The sequence below is a fragment of the Leguminivora glycinivorella genome, chromosome 8 (genome assembly GCF_023078275.1).
Source record: "Leguminivora glycinivorella isolate SPB_JAAS2020 chromosome 8, LegGlyc_1.1, whole genome shotgun sequence".
Lineage (NCBI taxonomy): Eukaryota > Metazoa > Arthropoda > Insecta > Lepidoptera > Tortricidae > Leguminivora > Leguminivora glycinivorella.
The window spans coordinates 6,897,458-6,917,557 of record NC_062978.1 but is presented as its reverse complement, the minus strand read 5'-3'; the positions used below and the strand labels follow the sequence as shown (position 1 = coordinate 6,917,557).

The window sequence follows — 20,100 nt, the reverse complement described above, 5'->3', positions numbered from 1 at the left end:
ATAGAAAGTGGTATAGTTAGTGATTTTAGCAAGTTTTTCAAGAGTTGTTCGATCCGTTCGTACCCCGTACCCGACCTTGGCCCGCTATCCTTGACTACGGGCTACTCTCCTAGTGACGCGCCTGTGACGTCACGCGATGGCGTCATCACTGCGACGCTCCATTGTCGTGATGGGCTATAAACCTTTAATGCCATAAAAAACTTGCTATCAGATGGGGACATCAGCGGAATACGCTTTCAAAAAGATCTGAACATGCACTTGAACGTTTTGATGACAAAACTTTGTTCTGTTCGAACTATTGACGGTGTGGTTACAAGGACTGTTTTTGAAGTACTTAACAGTACATTACATCAGAGGCCGGGAAAATGAGGATTTCCGGCCAAGTGGGTATATACCGGATAGGGATACGAGGCCGGGAATCCGTTTTCACGCCGAGGCATGTATAGTGCTTTTCTCAAACATACAATGAAATAAAATAAAAAATGCTCGAAAGGACAATATTTTATAAAAAAAAGTTACTTTGCAGGCCTAGGCCTAAAAAATAATATGAAATCCCTTTACAGTCCTCTCGAGTTGTTGCGCCCAAAAAGCGATACTTCCCAGCCCATTTTAAGGAACGTAAAGACAATATTTCATTGCATGTTTGAGAAAACGTTATTTTCATGGTATTTTTATAGCAGGGTTTCTATATTCCTTCAGCAAGAAAGCGATGTAAAATAACATCTTGGCATATACTACGCTTGGTCACGCAGAGGGGGGGCAAAAAACGGCACAAATATGGTCACTTACTTTGGGTATGTCCCTTACCTTGGATATTACATGACATGACATCATTTGGTATAGGTAGGTATAGGTATGTACCAAATGTCATGGTTCATTATCTCCCCTATCTCAAATCTGAAACTGGTAATGACATGTCATCATAAAAAGTAAATTGTACCAAATAAAAAAACATATTCAGAAAACATTTCCTTGATGATACCACTAATCTTCAGCTATCACGTTATTTCCGTCTATATAGATACATTGCTGTTTAAATAATATAAATTATAGTATAATTATGGGTATATCCAGGACCGTATGGTATGTAGTACTTACCTAAAAGATTATAATAATTTTAGTCATTTTTATGTTACATTTAAGGTAATAATAAGTCAGTTATCTCTCCAATCTCAAAAATCTTTGAAATCGAAATTGCATATTATTCATAAATACTCGTAATGTACCCATTATTATAATTACATTATTTTAGCGGAAATGTTATCAGGAAATAATTTTACAAAATTGTATGTAGGATAATATCAGATCACATTTCCTTAATGATACCTGCCCCGATCGCGTATTTTATTTAAATAAGGAAACACCAATATAACGTTTTTTTGCTTGTTTTCATGGGTTAAATTGTGGCGTAGGCGAGAGGCTGGCAACCTGTCACTGCAATGTCACAGTTTCGTTTTCTTTCAATCCCTTGAAGAGTCCCCAAGAAAAGAAAAGTCCCCAATCCCCAAGAGTGGCACTGAAACGAGTAGTTTCATGTGCTCTGCCTACCCCTTCATGGGACACAGGCGTGATTGTATGTAAGTGTGTCTGTATGCTTGTTTTCATTAGCGTAAAGGATTATTCAAAGTAGATGTGCACATTTTTAGGTAGGGTAATTGGGGATAGTTATGAGACGAAAACGGTTGCATAAAATACTATTTTTCTTTAAGTAGTAAAGGCTGTTTTTGGCTGGATATTGTTTTTAAAAATAATGATATTTCTAACGTTTTTTTTCTTCTGGCTTTTAATTACCCAAAATATCGAATGTCTCATAATTACCCCCACTGACCCTTCATGAAATAAGTAAGTAAACATTAAAATTCAAACGGTAACCGTTTTCGTAAAGGACAACCTTTAAGATAAATTTATGAATGCATTCAGACGCAGACTACACTTGAATTGGTCGTATATAACATATCTCAGTAAAATGGAGAAAAAATACAAGTAAATACAGTGATTTATACCTAGTAGGGACCTAAACTGGCTGAAGGTCTCAGCTTTGAAATGGTTACCTCACCAACAATAATATCTACAAATTATCGAACGCTAAACGGCCGTGCGTTTCCGAGTAATTACCACTCTCCTCTGTCTGAGACTCTGTTGTTCCATTCATTAACGATAAACTCATCATTCACTGAACGAAGGTAAACATTCATTCAACGTGCTGCCCGGAAAATATTCTTCGTGCAACGCCTTTAGAATTCTAATGCAGGTTACACACAAGAGCAAAGGACGGGTTATATCGTAAAAAGATGATGATATGAAAACTGGGTGATTTAGATATACAATGTATGTATATCATATTTTTGGATTATGAGTTATGATGCAAATCAAGGATGATTTATATAGAACTAGCTTTTTCCCGCGGCTTCGCTCGCGTTAGAAAGAGACAAAAAGTTACCGCCTTTCAAAAACGCGAACAGTCGACCTGTCATATTTCACTCATACAAGCGTAGTACACGAGCTTAGACTGTGTGCTAGGAACGCGCCTCTTTCATATATATTTGATCGCCAGTGTCCGAGGTGTGCTAGAACACCCGGGTCACATTTCTTTTCTAGCTTACATAACTTACGTAATACACATTATTTGAAGAGTAACACCCAGCTGTTTTATAGATTTTTATATCATATGCCACCAGAACCTAGGGCATATCGAACAGACAAGCGGTTCCCACGCGACCCAACCTTGGGCACGACAAATGGCTAGATTCGAAATTTTGGATACGGTCAAATATTAGCTCTAAATGAGATATGGATCGGATATGTCGGTGTCAAAAATGACGTCACTATTAATAATCACGTAAATTTTCACACAAATATCCGATCCATATCGTATCTTGAGCTAGTACTTAACGTGTCTTAAAGTACGAATCGGGCAGATAATTTGTCATTATTTGCCAACCGCGACCAAGTACAACGACTCCTTTGTGTAGATTTGAACAATATGCGCACAATAAATTAAACACTTAATTCGTATCAAAGAATTTATTAAGTGTACCCATTACAAAAAGATTTTATTGAAAACTTAAAAATAAATGCTTTGACAGAGGTAGACAATTTTGTTTAGTTAAAAACGAGTTTATAAAGGAATTTCCATGTCAATGCATCATAAAATGTGATTTTACTATAAAATATTTCGTACAAAAATAGATTTTTAACTACTTCACTTGGCTCCTCAAAAGGGTACCATCGCTGACAGAGTGGCGAACTCCGATAAAAGCCAAAAATCTCTCGCTCTTTAAGTCTTGAGTGAATTGTGATATATTTGAGTTTACGGTAATCAATATTTTAGGTACAGTACCCTTCAGTAACAGATGTAGATAGACATTTATATATTTCGTCAAAATTATGTCAAGATGTGGATACATTCCGTTTCCTTTAAGTAATTAATATGTTCATAGTAGTAATTCATACCCTAAAACTTCAACATCACGGGCCTATATCGGAGGCCTATTCTGGAATTGGTGGGAACCCGCACAGCTAGCACGGGCGGGAGCAGCGGCGACGGCGCGACAGCCTGGCGGAGCACGGCGGAGCGCCTGGAGCCGCTGGTCTCTGCAATAGTAAACAAGCTATCTTACACTTATTTATTCACATTAGGTATTCATTTTATTAATTGAGAGTCTGTAATGTCCCACTCCTGGGCAAAGGCTTCCGGTTTTGTATTTAAAATTAAGGGAACATTTTTTTTATTATTTTATAAATAGGCTTAGGTACTCTTGGCCACAGACTAGCCAAAGGCAAAGACGTGGCCTACGATGGAGTGAGCTCGCCTAGAAGATGCCTGTTCACTCTTGATTTGAAGGTTGCCGGATTATATGAGCTCGGAAATATAGCCGCCGGCAAGGAATTCCACTCCTTGGCAGTGCGCATAAGAAAAGAAGAGGCAAAGCGCTTCTTGCGAATTCGCGGAATATCTACCAAGTAAGGATGGAGTCCGATGGTAGAATGGGGACGGTGGAATAAGCTCGTGTAGATCTTGAGCACACTCCCAGAAGTGCAACTATTTAGACATCCTTAAAAATTTACGGGGTCAATATACATAAGTGGTAGTGGTAGCTCATATTGGGCAAATTTTATGGGACCTTGGATTGTTGAAATAACATTAGGTGTTTCATACATATTGCCTGACTGCCTGTCTGAAAATACGCAAAATGAATTGTTACATCATGATTTGTTAATGTGGACAAATGCACAGATTTTGCATGAAAAATTGTATTTTGTAATATGAATAGTAGATTAATCGAATTTCAAAAATTCCAGTAGAGTTGAAGGCCAATCTGTGAAAACTTATGTACAGCTCTGACATCAATAGTGCTGTGTGAGGCTTGTGAGTTTTTAAATAAAAATCCATTAAGTTTCACGTTGTAGAAAAGTATGTACCTACTTCGAATACTTGCTCAAGTCATGTATTCATCGAAATCTTTCATGGACGTCAGATTTCGTGTGTTATGTGTACGGTAGTTATTTACCGAAAGGATCGATAGACCTTGATACAAGTCAGGTGTCAGGCGTCAAGTAAGTGGAGCCGACCGACCTTTGTAGCCTTAATGTAAAGTAACTATAAAGGGAAGACTCTGTTACAGGTAATGTACTAACTGAGCATTTTTTTTTTTTTTTTGCCACTTTTATGAAGTGTGATATTTTTGAAAAAAAAAATGCTATTTCTACTCAGAATTACTAGCTTTTTTAATCCTAGTAGTTAAAAAAATTTACCCATACGATTTTTTCTTATTTTGTTACCATTTTCCGTACATGTTGTATGGGGTAACAAAAGAGGAAAGTAACAAATATGTATGGAAATTCTGGGACACTTTTTGTCTCCCAAAGAGATTGAAAGTACTCGTGATTCTGAGTACAAATGACCTAAAATTCCCTAAACAATAAAAATCTAAATCAAAATTTTTTTATTGGCAAAAAAAAGAAATGCTCAACTGACTCTAATACTGGTGATAATGTTGCGTTCAAAAGAAAACAATAAGGACAAAAATAATTTGAGAATAATCTTTCGAATTCGATCTCATGGGGTCTCTCCGACACTGCAGTACTAAGTAGGTAGACTGTTAGCACTATCACATCTGCCACCTACAATTTTCTCTCAAAGCCATCGTACCTTACAAATCCTCATATAAATTTATAAACCCTCACCCATTCACCTAAAATCATCTAAACATTAATTTCTGATTTCTATTTCGCATTTTTTTTTACCGACTTGGCGGGTATCAATTGGTTTCAGTGACTTCTCCTACTACAAAGCATATTGAATTATAAAATCGCACCAATTTGCGCACAAACTTGACATCTAATAACAATTGACCCACTAGATAGAGGATATTTCTGTCTGTGTGTAATTGGTCCTGTGGACTTGACCCCATTCTAAAAATATATAATTTTGGAGGCTTCAATTAGAATTAGTAATTTGTTTTTGATGGCGCGATATAAAGGCTGACGTTGACGTCTGACATCTAGTAGGGTATTCAAACTTTTTGACCCTGGTTATAGTTATCATAATTAAGTTTAATATTGGAAATATGATATGTAAAGATCGTTATCAGCGTGCTGTATTGGTGGCAGAGTATGGTTGACAAAAAAACAAATACACAAGTATTTAAAACATTATATGGACCATTTTTTTCAAAGTTGTCCACCCGTCCGTCCTACATTTATAATTACTTATCTAAATTACATTGAATAAATAACTAAAATTTGTTCAACAGATTTGGCTTCGTGCATTACTTTTGACTTGAACTACTTGAATAACAATTCTAGATAGTCGTATCTAGAGTGCATTTGATTATTTGGATTAAAATAATACCTATACACTTCGCGTAATATATTTTTAGGACATAATTTGACGTATATTTAAAAAAAAAATTGTTGGTTGGAAGGTGTAATCCTAAGAAGGAAAGCATTTATTTTGTAGTTAAGAACAAAGTGATATGTATTTAAATGTATTTGTTTTTTTTTGCCAACCGTACCATTTGCCACGAAAAGTGCACCTTGATAACGATCTTTAATGATATGCCATGAACCATGACGCTCTTATTTGTCCACTCTAACGCGTGTAGAACATTTCAATTTATTTGGAAGTGTAATATTTCAGAAATAAGCGAGAAATTTAATAATATATTGGGTTGGTAAGAAAGTAATGAGCGAATCATAACCAATATTGTAATTTTTATTTAATTTATTATTTTAATCATTTATCAAAAATATAATGGCCTTCGTTATCTACTACTTGTCTCCATCGTTCTGGTAAAGAATGAATAGCATCGGCGAAGAAGTTCTTAGGTTTAGATTCAAAAAAACTCAGCTATGTACTGTCGTAGATGGGCTTGATCATCGAACTTTTTTTCATTCAAGGCATTGCTTAGCGATCTGAACAATGCGTAATCCGTAGGTGCCAAGTCTGGAGAGTACGGTGGATGAGGTATCACTTTCCAACCTAGCTCCAATAGCTTTAGCCGAGTCACTTTTGCAATGTGAGGGCGAGCATTGTCGTGTAAGAAAAAAACTTTAGCATGCTGTGGACGATTCTGACAGATTTTTTGGTTTAAAATTTCAAGCTGATTACAGTATACTGATGCGGTAACATTCATTCCACTTGGTAGGAGTTCCCAGTGAATAATACCATGAATATCCCACCAAACGGACAGCATAACTTTTTTCGGGTGAGGCTCTGTTTTTGGTGCCTCTATTCCTTTTTCGTTTGGAGCTAGCCACTGACGTTTGCGTGTGTGATTTATATATAAGACCCATTTTTCATCTCCAGTGATAAAATGGTCGAACCAGTTGAATGTGCGGCGAAAAGACAGAAGTTGTATGCAGATATCGGCACGGCGGTTTAGTTGATCTCTATCAAGTTCGTGCGGTATCCAAACACTGTATTTGTAGTTTTTTCCCAACTCGTGTAAATGTGTTTCTACGGTGACATGAGAGCAGCCTAACTCGGTAGCAAGAGTACGACTCGTTAGCCTCGGATCTCCTTCAATTAAGGTTTTTAATTTGGCTACATCAATCTTCACCGGTCGACCAGACTTAGGTTGATCTGATAATGAAAAGTCGCCACTACGAAACCGCTGGAACCATCATTTCGCCGTGGCCTCAGACACAACTTCAGGAGCAACACGCTGACATATATTACGCACTGCTTCGGCGGCATACATATTTTTAAAATTACGCAGAAATATTCAAAAGCGAATAAAAAGAACTGTCATAGTTCGACGTTAGGTGCGAAAAGTATGTATATGTCGCAGTAAGATAGATAAAACCGTTATATAGTTATAACCCTAGGAATATAATTATACGTCGTAACATAGTTAAACGAAAGCGATTAATTGCTATCTTACTAGGAATATAACTATAATACGTTACTAGTTTAGTCATATAGTTATATGACTGGATTCAGTCTAGTGAAATGATTGTAGGTAGGAGTGCGACGGTGCGGCAGAGGTATAGTTATAACCCTAGGGATATAATTATATGCCGTAACATAGCTAAACAAAAGCGATTCATAACCATCTTACTAGGAATATAATTATAATACGGTAGGTACTAGTTTAGTTATATAATTATATCACTGGATTAAACTTAATCTAGGGATATAATTATAATACGTCTCTAAGTGGGACTGGAACCGGAAGTCCCGGTTATTTATAGTTCTATACCAAAAAAAAATCAAAAGGAACCCTTATGTCGCGACTCTGTCCATCCGTCTGTGTGTTTAGAGAGAATAAGCACATTGAATTGGAAATAATTAACAAATTCTTGCCCTAAACAATTCTTCACTGTGGTTTGTTTGTTTAACGCATATAATTATATCCCTAGGGTTATAACTATACCTCCGCCGCACCGCCACACTCCTGTCTACAATCATTTCACTAAACTGAATCCAGTCAAATAATTATTTGACTAAACTAGTAACGTATTATAGTTATATTCCTAGTAAGATAGCAATAAATTGCTTTCGTTTAACTATGTTACGACATATAATTATATCCCTAGGGTTATAACTATATAACGGCTTTATCTATCTTACTGCGACATATATAAGTAGATAGTTATACACATATAAATTATGCAGGTTATTAATTTTTGTCTAAAGTAACCCACAATATACCTTTTTTTTTGTCGGAGTGGGGAATGCGTTACGCACCGTCCCCCGACCCACAATATACTTAAGCTCACAGTAAGAATGGGTAATATAGCTGTAATCTGTAATCGTAAATTATTTATTATTTTATTTATTAATGGGAAAATACTAAATGCTTATTCTTTTTTCAGGTAATCTATCGATGAAACTAGAATCAGTTGTAGAAGCGGAAGGCAAGTACGAGGAAGCGAGTAGCCTTGGCAATCACGACGTACACATTACCCTACACTCTCTACAGGGCGAAGTACGTCAACACAATTAAAGGGGTGGTGGTGGGGCGGCAAATGTCATTTGTTACCGGACGGCATGCGTCGCTGGAATGATGCTTCAAGAAATCTGGGTCACCCGGTGGCCAGTGGAAATGACAAGCAGTTCGGAAAATGAACTAAAATGTGGGCTTTCATCAGAGAATGTCCCTATGCATAAAATCCTGTAGACGTGAAACTGGTATTTATATGTATTTGTAAATGAGGATTTTAAGTATTTGTGAAGTATGTCCGCGAAGTTGATGGAGCGATTCCAAGGTGGGACATCTTTATTTGACAGCTGCTGTCAGTTCTATAATATGTCCCACACCCACTTGGGCGGCGCCAAAGTCACGCATGTAACGAATACTGACACGCCTTTGAAAGAACATTTAATTACCAATAGTTTCTTGACTATTAGTGGTATTACTAGTCTATCACTTTTTCGAAGTGTCCAAATGATGTACTTATATTTTTACACCGGACTGTACGTGAAGTCGTGGACCTAATGGGTTTCATACATTTAAGAGGAAAGAAGACGGTTGAGATAATACACAAAAAGGAAGATAGATTGTATTAGGAATGTGCATTACAAATTGTTATCGCCAGATTAGATATCTATTAAGATGAAAAGAGCATTGATTCATTAACTTATTACTATAAATCTTTGCCGTCTTGTTACACAAATGCATCGCTATCGCCATTACATTGTGAACATTTTTTCTGCTAAATTGTATGATGTATGCGTAAGGTATGCTTGTCAAAAAGACGCGAAATTACATAGTCTTATGGGGCGATTCAAATAGAAACATTCGCGCCAATTTCAATTTGCTGCTTTTTTGTTGTGACGAAAATGGCTTAACAGACTGTATTTATAGATATTATTTGGTGGTGGTGAATGTCACGGTGGGATAGTGGGATCGATAGCCGCAATGCCGCGGGGCCCGCAGTTCGATACTTATTGTTTTGTTAACCATTCGCGTTCACTTTTGCGTGAGTAAAAGTTTTCATTTCTTATTTTTATAATGTGTTGATTAGGGCTTGCATTCCGGAATTCCGGAATCTCGAAATTCCGGAATTTCGGACAATTTTCCCGATATTACAGTTCCGGAATTGAAACACATAATCTCGAAAATTCCGGAATTGAAAAAATATATATTTTTAGATGAAAACGTGTAATATCAGCCTGGTTATTTTACAAAACTACCACAGAATATATAAGAAATATGTAAATTCATAATTTAGACACTGCTCGGACTCAGGTAGTACCCTATTTTATGGCCAAAGGGGCTAGTTAGAGCGAGATAGTGTAATTTTAAATTTTAACCCGCTAATATTAACCGTTATTACTTTCTGGTTTTGCGAACTTAAATTCAGATGCAAATCGTAGTATTTTACATTTATTCACAAGCATAACGTCGTAGTTACTTATACACTTTTCACAAAGACGTGTGCATATTTTACTAAACTGGTGGACTTTACTGCAATTTATGGAAAATGGTGGATATGAAAAGTATGCTTTATTTTTTACAAAAATTCAAGGTGTTACATGTACAATTGTACATGTACCTAGGGTTACCCTCATCTGGCAGAATAATTTTAGTCCGAAACACACTTCGCATAACATGTTTCGCAGAAACACTTTCAGTCGAATGGTAATTTTGCAGAAAACTTAATTGGCCTTATTACTACTACGCATAAGACAAATTTGGCAGAATATTGATTTATTGATTGAATATTGACTATTATACGAATCAAATATATGCGTAAAAAGTTTCTGCCAGATAATAGTGAACCTGTACCTATCTTATACTTTTAAACAAGCAATTCTTGTATATTTATTTATTTATTTATTTATATATTTATTTATTTACACTGACGATCTCGGAAACTGCTCTAACGATTTCGCAGAAATTTGTTATGTGGGAGTTTTTGGGGGTGAAAAATCGGTCTAACATATCCTTAGGTCCCGGAAAACGCGAATTTTCGAGTTTTCATGCGTTTTTCTTCGCGCGCCATCTCGTGTGCAGTAGTTGTACTGTTAAGACAGAATTCTTTCGGTCGATGTAAGTACTATTTATTGCAAACACTAGATGGCGACACAGGTCAAGGCTAAAACGAATAGAAAATACACTATTTGAGTTTTTGTGGCGAAATGCGCGCCATCTCGTGTGGAGTAGTTGTGTTGTTAAGGCTGAGAATTCTTTCGCTCGATGTAGGTACTATTCATTTTTGAACTAGATGGCGACACATGTCAAGGATACGAAACAGAACCGAGCGAAGCTCGGTTGCCCAGATATTGTAGGTATAAATCAGGAAATCTGACTTTTTGGGCCTCGAGTCTGATACAGGTAATTCAATATTTATTTTATTACATTTATGTGAATAAGACGTTGTGCCATTGTTGTAAATTATTACTTTTACATTATTTCGGTGGACAATCGATGCATATGCATTTAAAACCCTTGTTTTTATTAGATTAATTGATAAAACAATAATGTTGTCCTCGTCCATATTGCTGTAAATCCTCAAATATGAAATAAGTGCAGAAGGAAAACACTGTATTTGGGGTAGTTTTATTTAGTTTTTGTCTAAAATATGTAGTTTTTATTACTGAATGATGTGTCAAATACTATTAAATAATAATGCTAAATATATTTACTTTAATGTTAACTACTATCACAAAACTGGCACTAAAACCTCGTTTGTATCGTTGTTGTTCGAAATACTTCGCAAGACCGATTTTGACACAAAATGGACTCTCCTGTAAAATTACTAAAATGAAAATTGCAGTATTATATGCCTTTCAGGTACGGAGTTATTGTCTTAAACGTCGATTAATAATAAATTTCAATTTAAAATTGTATTATTTCATCAGAAATCCACCAGAAAACCAAACAAAAAAAATTGTTCAATTCCGGAACTAGTTCCGGAATTCCGGAATTGAAGTCCAATCTCGAAAACCAGTTCCGGAATTGAAAATCGTCCGATATTGCAAGCCCTACGTTGATGTTTTCTTGGTAGGTAAAAATATTATTATAGTTACGATACGTTTAGGAATTCATCTACCGAGTACCGACTACGAATTACTTTATAGATAGTTATAACATAGGTAGGTAACTAATCAATACTATATACTTATGTAATAAATTACAATTTACAAACTCAACTGGAGAATTTGCCACATGGCAACTATACTATATGTAGGTATGTTCATTTTTATGTTTGATACAAAAACTAGACAAGCCAATCACGACCACATCTTGTCATGCACCCATGCCTATTATTATTCTTCATAGGAAAAACAATCGATTGTTCTCTGGCACTTAAAATCACAATTTTTTTAGCAAAGATACCTTTACTTGGAAGTATGAAATATTAATGATTTTGTCATGTTCTTTACTCAGCTCACGTTGTTAAAAATAGGTACTACTACTAGGTAGGCTGCAGTGAAACCTATCTATAGTTACATATAGCTCCAATCACCAGCCCCGATCTTCAGGGTCACTCCTCCGGTCACTGACCAACCTCTACAGGGTCACATTGCGCAGACAGTGCGCTCCTGGTAGCTGCAGAACACTGACACCTGTAGGGTCACTCGGGTCACTCCCGGTCACTCACCAGCACGGGCCTCGTGCGCTCCTGGTACCCCACGCCGCACGACACGCTATACCAGCTCCACTCGCCTCACGGGCCCACTGCCCCCTGTGAGGTCACACCTCGGCCACTGGTCCCTGTCGGGTCACCCCGGTCACTCACCAGCACGGTCCTCGTGCGCTCCTGGTACCCCACTCCGCACGAAACGCTGCACCGACTCCACTCGCTCCACGGGCTCAGCTCACACGAGCCCAGTAAAGTTGGGGCTGTGAAAAATACAGAAGTAAAACTACAGGAAGAAGGTACAAGACGACTGTTTATAAAAATGCCCATCGAATCATAAAGTAGACCCTTGACTAGACTTATACTTGAACCGGACGGGATTAGATTCAGATTCAATAATTTATTCAATGGTAACTAACACAATTATATACAAAACTATTATAATAAATTCTAATATAAGATTTTTTTTTAAATAACTCGGGTTTATCACGAAATGGTCCCCCGCCTCAGCACAAATGCTGAACCAGGGATCAGCGCTGATCTTCCGGCGAGAACAGTTTGTGGGCCACGAACGCAGCTGCCCTTCTAAAACATCTGAACGCGGCCACAATTGCGAGGCGGTGTTCAGCGCCGATTATTAGAGAGCGATAGGCAATTTATTTTGTTATTTTTCACCACACCAAAGGTAAAGGCATTCTTTGCTATTCGAAAACAGATAGCAAAATTGCATTTTATCCACAAGGGGGCAAAGTAATTTCATGCAAATTTTAACCCGATGTCTTAATATGTCTGCTAGATTTTACCTATACCTAAATGATGATTTTGAATCAAAAATATTGAATAAATTGATGAATTTGATTTATTTTGATGTTTTATAGTCAGTATTTTGTTCGTGTTGGTGTGGTGAAAAATTTTGTGTTTCACTCGGTGGCAAAGTTTGTTTAACCTTCGTGCCTTGAAAAACTCGCAACGCTCAAGATTCCATTTTTGAACCACTCGCTACGCTCGCGGTTCAATATTGGAATCTTTCGCTTGCTCAGGTATCAATATTGGCACGTGCGGTTAAACAACTACTTTGCCCCCTTGTAAAACAAATAACTATTCTATAGAGTATAGAATGTATGGTCACGTGATAAATCTGAGATGACGCTAACGTAGCATTTCATGTTAAACTAGAATCACTGAATGTAGTGATGTGAATCTTTCAAAACTTACACTCAATTCTATGTACATTGGGAATTGACTGGAGGATTGTTTTACATTCCATTGCTTACTTACCACACCTAGGACACTGGCGATCAAATATACGAAAGAGGCGCGTTCCAGCACACAGTCTAAGCTCGTGTAGGTGAACGCGTACCATGCTTGTATGAGTGAAATATGACAGGTCGACTGTTCGCATTTTTGACAGGCAGTAACTGTGAAGTAACCGAGAAGGGGTGGGCGGCACTTTCAGCGGGGAGCGGGAGTGGCCATACTGTACGATAGTATTCTTTTTTCAACTCCCGTGTTGTTATTCGTCATTTACAGTGTCGTTCATAGATCGTTAAAACCCTACATAAAAGATGCCCGCCCCCGCCCGGCGCCCCGCGCACCCACGCATACGATATAGCTCTTAAAGCATTGTGAGGATGCCTTTAAGGGATATAGCGTGGAGGGTGCCTGGGGGCGGCGGCGCGGGGGAGTGCGAGCGACAGGGCGAGTGCAGGAACAGGGAGGCCGACGCGTCAAAATACAGGAAATAGTGCGAATTTCACGAAAGTTATTCTAGAAAACTATTAAAAAGTAAGTGCATGGTCGTAGAAAAAGTATTGTATGCAACGGTGTTTAACTGAGTCAAAAAATACTCGTGGCGTCTTAATAACAATTTTCGGCTTCGCCTCAAATTGTTACCCACGCCACTCGTCTTTTTTTACCTCCTTTAAACGCCTGTTGCATAAAATACTATATTATACTGTGCTATTACCGTCATACCAATCGTTTGAATCTTTTACTCTCCTTAGCGTAAGCTTTCTTTATTCTTCCATGTTTGTTCGAAAGAAAATTCACGGAGTGACCGTAGTGTAAAACATGTGGTGTAGGATAGTAGCCTGTTTCCTCACCTCCTTCAAGAGTGTTGGTGGCGCGGGATGGGTCTGCGTTGACGGTGTTCGCAAGCTGGTTGGCTTGCGGGTTGAGCGCCCCTGTGAACAAAACATTATGTAGGCACATTAATAATTACTTCATTAGATACAATAGTTTGAAAATAGGACCAAGCTTAGTTTGCGATGACGTTGTGGATTTTTAATAAGGTTGATGTTTTGGTCATTGTCGCTTACCGTAAGAACTGCTTGCATCTTTATACGAATTACTTGTTAAATATCCTCCAGCGACTATGTGGCACCTTTTGCTTGAGAATGGCACATTTATTCGATTTTAAGCTAAGGCGTAGTATTATTATACCTTTACGTACTAAAATAGATGTGTTTTATTTTTATCACGGTTTTAACGCACGGTTCGAATTCGAACATTAAATGTTCGATTTAAGTGTCAAGAGAGGTTTCTGCGCAGCATTCTAATGTGCTTCCAGCTGGCCATTGATTTACATATTACTTTGTATGGACGTGGCATACACCATAAATGGTGCAAAGTAGTGCAAACCCAGTAGTGCCAGTAACGCTGAATGGTAGCCAAGCGTGCAGTTTAGTGACCAGTTGCCCGCATATTGCGATCTCGTAAACCAATCGCTTTGCAACGTTTCTCTGTACGCATCAAAAGAGAGTTGAGTTGAAATCCTTAGTTTAGAAATCTTTGCAACCGGCCCATTCACACAGCCCAACCGTCTGCGCGGGCGCAGCGCAAGGCCACGCATTGTTTGGCTTTATCGCTCTTCCTAAAACTAAACCACTATCAGCAGTACTCGTTCTGAGAGCAACATGGAAAACCGAAAATTATTTAATTCTATAATGAAGTCCTGTGGTATATTTCATCACCGTGCCAATTGTCCTGAAATAGTGATGCTGAGTAATAATGTTACTTATAAATCCGAAAATAGGCACAAAATTCATGGCTACATTGGCTAGATATCCGGGCGCACCGCGCAGCCGAATGGCCTTTCTGCGACGCGAAACGCCACCGAAACGCCGCAGAAATGTAGTCTGGCTTTGTCGCGCCAATACGCAAGAGCGATAGAGATAGATAGCTACGAAAGAGATATTATCGTGAGCGTTTGTGCATTCGGCTACGGGGCCAGGACAGTTAGGGAGAATAGGTCCGTACTGGCACACCATCTTGACTTATAATTTATATTGACGTTTATTTAGTTTTTATGACGATGCCACACCAAAAACGAAAATAATATGCTTATTATACTTAGATACTAATCGGTAAATACTTATGTCATAATATTTAACTGCACATGAAACTACTGGAGTTTCAATGCCAGTGTTATCAATTAAGGATTTGAAAGGAAGCGTAATTATGAAATTGCGATGATTGTGTAGATGTGCATTTTCAAAATTTGGGTCCCCCCAATTAGCGTATGTTGTTAACAAAAATTAACTCGTTGTTAGCTTTGTGACGACAATTAAGTATAAAATATGTCGGTATCTGTACAAGCACACCTCGTTTAAGGGGGGCCGTTAGAGTCACCAGTACACGGCCATAACAGAGGTGGCTCTCGAGACAAACTCTATATTATCCCAAAGTTTCATCCTTGAGAAAATGGTGAAGGTCTGGCGGCTCTGGGCTCTTAGTCTATAATGTGAACCAGGCAGGCAATTATGGTCGCGCGATAAATGATAAAACATCTGGCCGTCCCTATCGCACTTACTAATAGTACGGCCTGATATTTTATCGTCTATCGCGCGACCATGCTACCCGTGCAGAATTAAAAAAAGGTAGCGATGACCTCAACCGTGAGGCTGTGACATCAGCAATTGGTCCCACTCTGAGAAAAAATGTATAACAGGGCGCGTAGACAACGTGCTACTCGTCTACGCTCACTGGCGAACAAGATGCGGCTATCAGTATCAATGTCTCACTAATGTGGAACAGTAACGCCGTGGCTTGCGTGGACGACGAGCACACAACAGCGATGCGACGCGTCGCGGCGAAATCAAATTTCGATCTATAGAGATCGCATTCCATAGGGAAGTATTTTAGGTGGGCGACGTCGATGAACGAAATGAAATGGATGAATAGGCGATGCCATGACGGCGGTCGCGCGTTCGTCGCAAGATCTATGCAAGCCACGGCCTAACATAGAGTAGAGACAAAGCGTTTAGTGGTCGTACCACTCGTAGCGGAACGTATCGTCACCTTGGCTAAGCTATCGATGAGATCATCGCCCGACGCACTAACAATTTTATTGATACTTGCAATAGTACGAGTGTGAATCAACTTTTTATAACCATTGGCATTTATGTTTAGAGGCCGTAATCGTAAAACTGTGTGAATTTAAAGATTCAGCGAATAATAAAAGGTGTTACAGTTATCGTAATTTCCCATTAAAACGACTTTTTGATTTTAATAGAGTAAAGGCAGGTGTTTTAAAAGTATGCTATAAGGACCTATGTTCTACTCATGTAACTAATTATGATAGGTACCTAACTAGTGAGTTGAACTAATCTAAAATCTATGTCAATTGTCAGTAGCTAAATACATTGATATGGGCAAGATTTATAGAAAGTATCTAGTATTTTTTTTTTCAAATTTATTAATTTATTTTTGTCATTGGTTCTTATAAAACATAGAAACACGCCACAATATTTCGGGAAAATATGATTTTGGCTACTTCCAGGCTCTGACCAGCAACCATCTAGTATTAAAGCTAAAAAGCCCATACATTTCAGGGGTATGCTTTTTTTAACCCCCGACGCAAAAACGACAGGGTGTTATAAGTTTGACGTGTCTGTCTGTCTGTCTGTCTGTTTGTCTGTCTGTCTGTGTGTGTGTGTCTGTCTGTGGCATCGTAGCTCCCATATGTCAGTGAGAAATGGACTGAAGTAGCTGACGGTTAACGACCGATAATAGGACTGTTAGCATCTGTATCTATACAAACTATTGTATGTAGTTGTAGGTAATGACTTATTTACTTTCACCTACATTCGCGTGTTCTTTAAAACAGTGCTAGATCCTTCTATAATCTTCTCCTGGCAAAAGTGATTACGCTTGATAAATTACTTATATCTGCAGATAGAAAGATGCAGTCTTCTGAGAAGATTGTCGGGTCCTAAAAGGCTTCTTTTCTTAGAACACCCTAGCGCTGGAGTACTCACCTACTAGTGATGACAGAGCAGGTGCTGGTACATTCCTCCTGCGTGAGGAAGTGGTTCTGGTTGCCACGGCAACCGCCGTAGAGGCTGTAGGTGAAGGGCAGGCACATGGAAGGCTCAGCGTTAGGGTACTCACCAGTGATGACAGAGCAGGCACTGGTGCATTCCTCTGGCGTAGGGAGGTTGTTCTGGTTGCCACGGCAACCGCCGTAGGGGCCGTAGGTGAAGAGCTCGCACGTGCAAGGCCCAGCGTTATGGTACTCACCAGTGATGACAGAGCAGATGCTGGTGCATTCCTCCTGAGTGAGGAAGTTTTTCTGGTTGCTACGGCAACCGCCGTAGGTGAAGACACAGATGTCCTGTCTAGTCAAGCTCCACTCACCAGTGATGACAGAGCAGGTGCTGGTGCACTCCTCCTGCGTGAGGAAGTTGTTCTGGTTGCCACGGCAACCGCCGTAGGTGAAGGGGATGCACATGCCCTTCTGCGCGGCGAAGGCCCAGCGCTGGTACACGCCGCGGCACGGGCCCGCCTCGGCCGCCTCCATGCAGATACCTGAACAATAATCAACTTTTAACAAGAACATTCCTCCATACTCAATATAAGTAAGTAGATAAGTACTTGTATGTATACATTCCTAAGGCTATAAATACGCGTATAGAGATATCGTCACTACTTTGAAAAAATCTCGTATCTCACACTGCTCCTCAAAGACAAAACGTAATAATTCTATATGCATTCCATACATACTTAATACATTTTTCTCTTCATTTACAGAAGAAGATAAAAGTTTTTTCAAAGTAGTGCCGATATATTGACAATAGGTACCTAATCCTTAGCTTATAAGAAAGAATTGTAATTATAATTAGTACATAATTACAATATGTATTAAGTTGCTATGACCTTACAGGGTCTGTATTACCTGCTACATTTATATGTAATGTGTAATATTACTGCAATAAAGATATTTGATTTGATTTGAATCCTAAATTATGTTATTGGAAAATAACTTAAAGTGCGTAATATAAAATAATAAAGTGCTTGTGCAGTAAAACTTCCATAAAGATAACGATAAACCTTCATGAATTATTCGTTTTGAGCATCGTTACTAATACTAATGATACTACTTAAATCGGTGAAGCGAACCCATCTCATCACAAAATACAAGACTGTAGCGTTTAATTTGAGACATTTACTTTTAAGCTCCACGAAAAATACAACACCTACGAATTGAGGTAGTCAGTCTACTATTATACATATGTAGAATCGTAGACATTTTGCTTATAATGAATTAGATTTACCTTCACATTTTAAACTTACATTGTCGCAACAAAATTATACGAGTATCAAGACCATGTAATATCAGCGCGAATCCGTCGTTAGGTACCTACAGTCGCGAGTCACTTGCGACCATAATCAGGGGCGGCTCACTCCGCGATTCTATCGCCGCGCTACAAGTACATCCTGGCGGCCGCGAGTTCGCGGCCTACTCAGGGGTGGCGCGCGTTCTCTCGGAATGCACATTCGCACTTTCTATTGTTACTTTACGTCGCGAGGTTTTTTTAAGCGATGTCCGCGTGTGGAATGGCTAATAATACTTAGTTAAATAGACAATATCTGGGCAACCGAGCTTCGCTCGGTTCTGTTTTGTATCCTTGACATGTATCGCCATCTAGTTCAAAAATGAATAGTACCTACATCGAGCGAAAGAATTCTCAGCCTTAACAACACAACTACTCCACACGAGATGGCGCGCATTTCGCCACAAAAACTCAAATAGTGTATTTTCTATTCGTTTTAGCCTTGACCTGTGTCGCCATCTAGTGTTTGCAATAAATAGTACTTACATCGACCGAAATAATTCTGTCTTAACAGTACAACTACTGCACACGAGATGGCGCGCGAAGAAAAACGCATGAAAACTCGAAAATTCGCGTTTTCCGGGACCTAAGGATAAGTTAGACCGATTTTTCACCCCCCAAAAACCCCCACATAACAAATTTCTGCGAAATCGTTAGAGCGGTTTCCGAGATCGTCAGTGTAAATAAATATATAAATAAATAAATAAATAAATATACAAGAATTGCTCGTTTAAAAGTATAAGATATTGAATAAAATAAATACCATAAGACATTCTTACACAGATCTACTATTGATTAAGTCCCACGGAAAAGTTCAATAAGGCTTGTGATGTTGGAACTTGAACCAAAATATATAAATACAGTATATATACCTAAAAAGTTCCCAAGATTTGAATATAATAGTATAACATTTTATGTGAGTATTAATTCGTATGGATCCATAGGTAACCCTATCACCGGACGCCGCGCACGTGCGGCTCGTTTCTTTGTAAGAATTTTGTAGGTATTTAAAAAGGCGGCATTTCGGGAACATCAAAGCAGTGGGCCTTCTGTACTTGTACTATTATATATTCTGTGCCATAATTATAATACGAGTCTAATTATCAGGATATTAGCGTGTTCAGTTGTTTTTGTTCGTGTAAGCGCTTAGATGAAACAATAGCGACTGTGCATAGTGTACGTGTACCTAAGTAGGTACAGTCACCGGCATAAATAACTGACGATTTCTGTACCTTGTCATATAACGTAATGTTTAAAATGTCAAATATCATACGAAATTGTCAAACAATTAAAAGCGACAAGGTACGGAAATCATCACTTCTTTATGCCGGTGACTGTACTACATAATTTTACAAATTATACTTACTTTCAGTAATGGTCGGTATGCATTTTGACGTAAAACAAAGTTAATGCGTTTTGTTCCACCAACGTCACTGGTTTGTTCTAGTGA

The 20,100-nt window shown here is 38.4% G+C and overlaps 2 protein-coding genes across 4 annotated transcripts in view; one reads left to right on the top strand and one right to left on the bottom strand.

Annotated features, from left to right (window-relative positions):
• LOC125228570 (phosphatidylcholine:ceramide cholinephosphotransferase 2-like) overlaps nucleotides 1–20,100 on the top strand; it is a 168,946-nt gene that overhangs the window by 40,390 nt on the left and 108,456 nt on the right. The window lies entirely within an intron of this gene.
• The window catches only part of LOC125228568 (spondin-1), a 29,572-nt gene continuing 12,481 nt past the window's right edge, over nucleotides 3,010–20,100 (bottom strand). For all 3 annotated transcript variants that reach the window (XM_048133181.1, XM_048133180.1, XM_048133182.1), the window contains 4 exons: nucleotides 17,674–17,844; nucleotides 14,139–14,219; nucleotides 12,196–12,299; nucleotides 3,010–3,594 (listed from right to left, as the gene is read on the bottom strand). In XM_048133181.1, coding sequence (XP_047989138.1) covers nucleotides 3,520–3,594; nucleotides 12,196–12,299; nucleotides 14,139–14,219; nucleotides 17,674–17,844 — 431 coding nt within the window. In that variant the 3' untranslated portion in view covers nucleotides 3,010–3,519. The remainder of the gene's footprint in view (nucleotides 3,595–12,195; nucleotides 12,300–14,138; nucleotides 14,220–17,673; nucleotides 17,845–20,100) is intronic.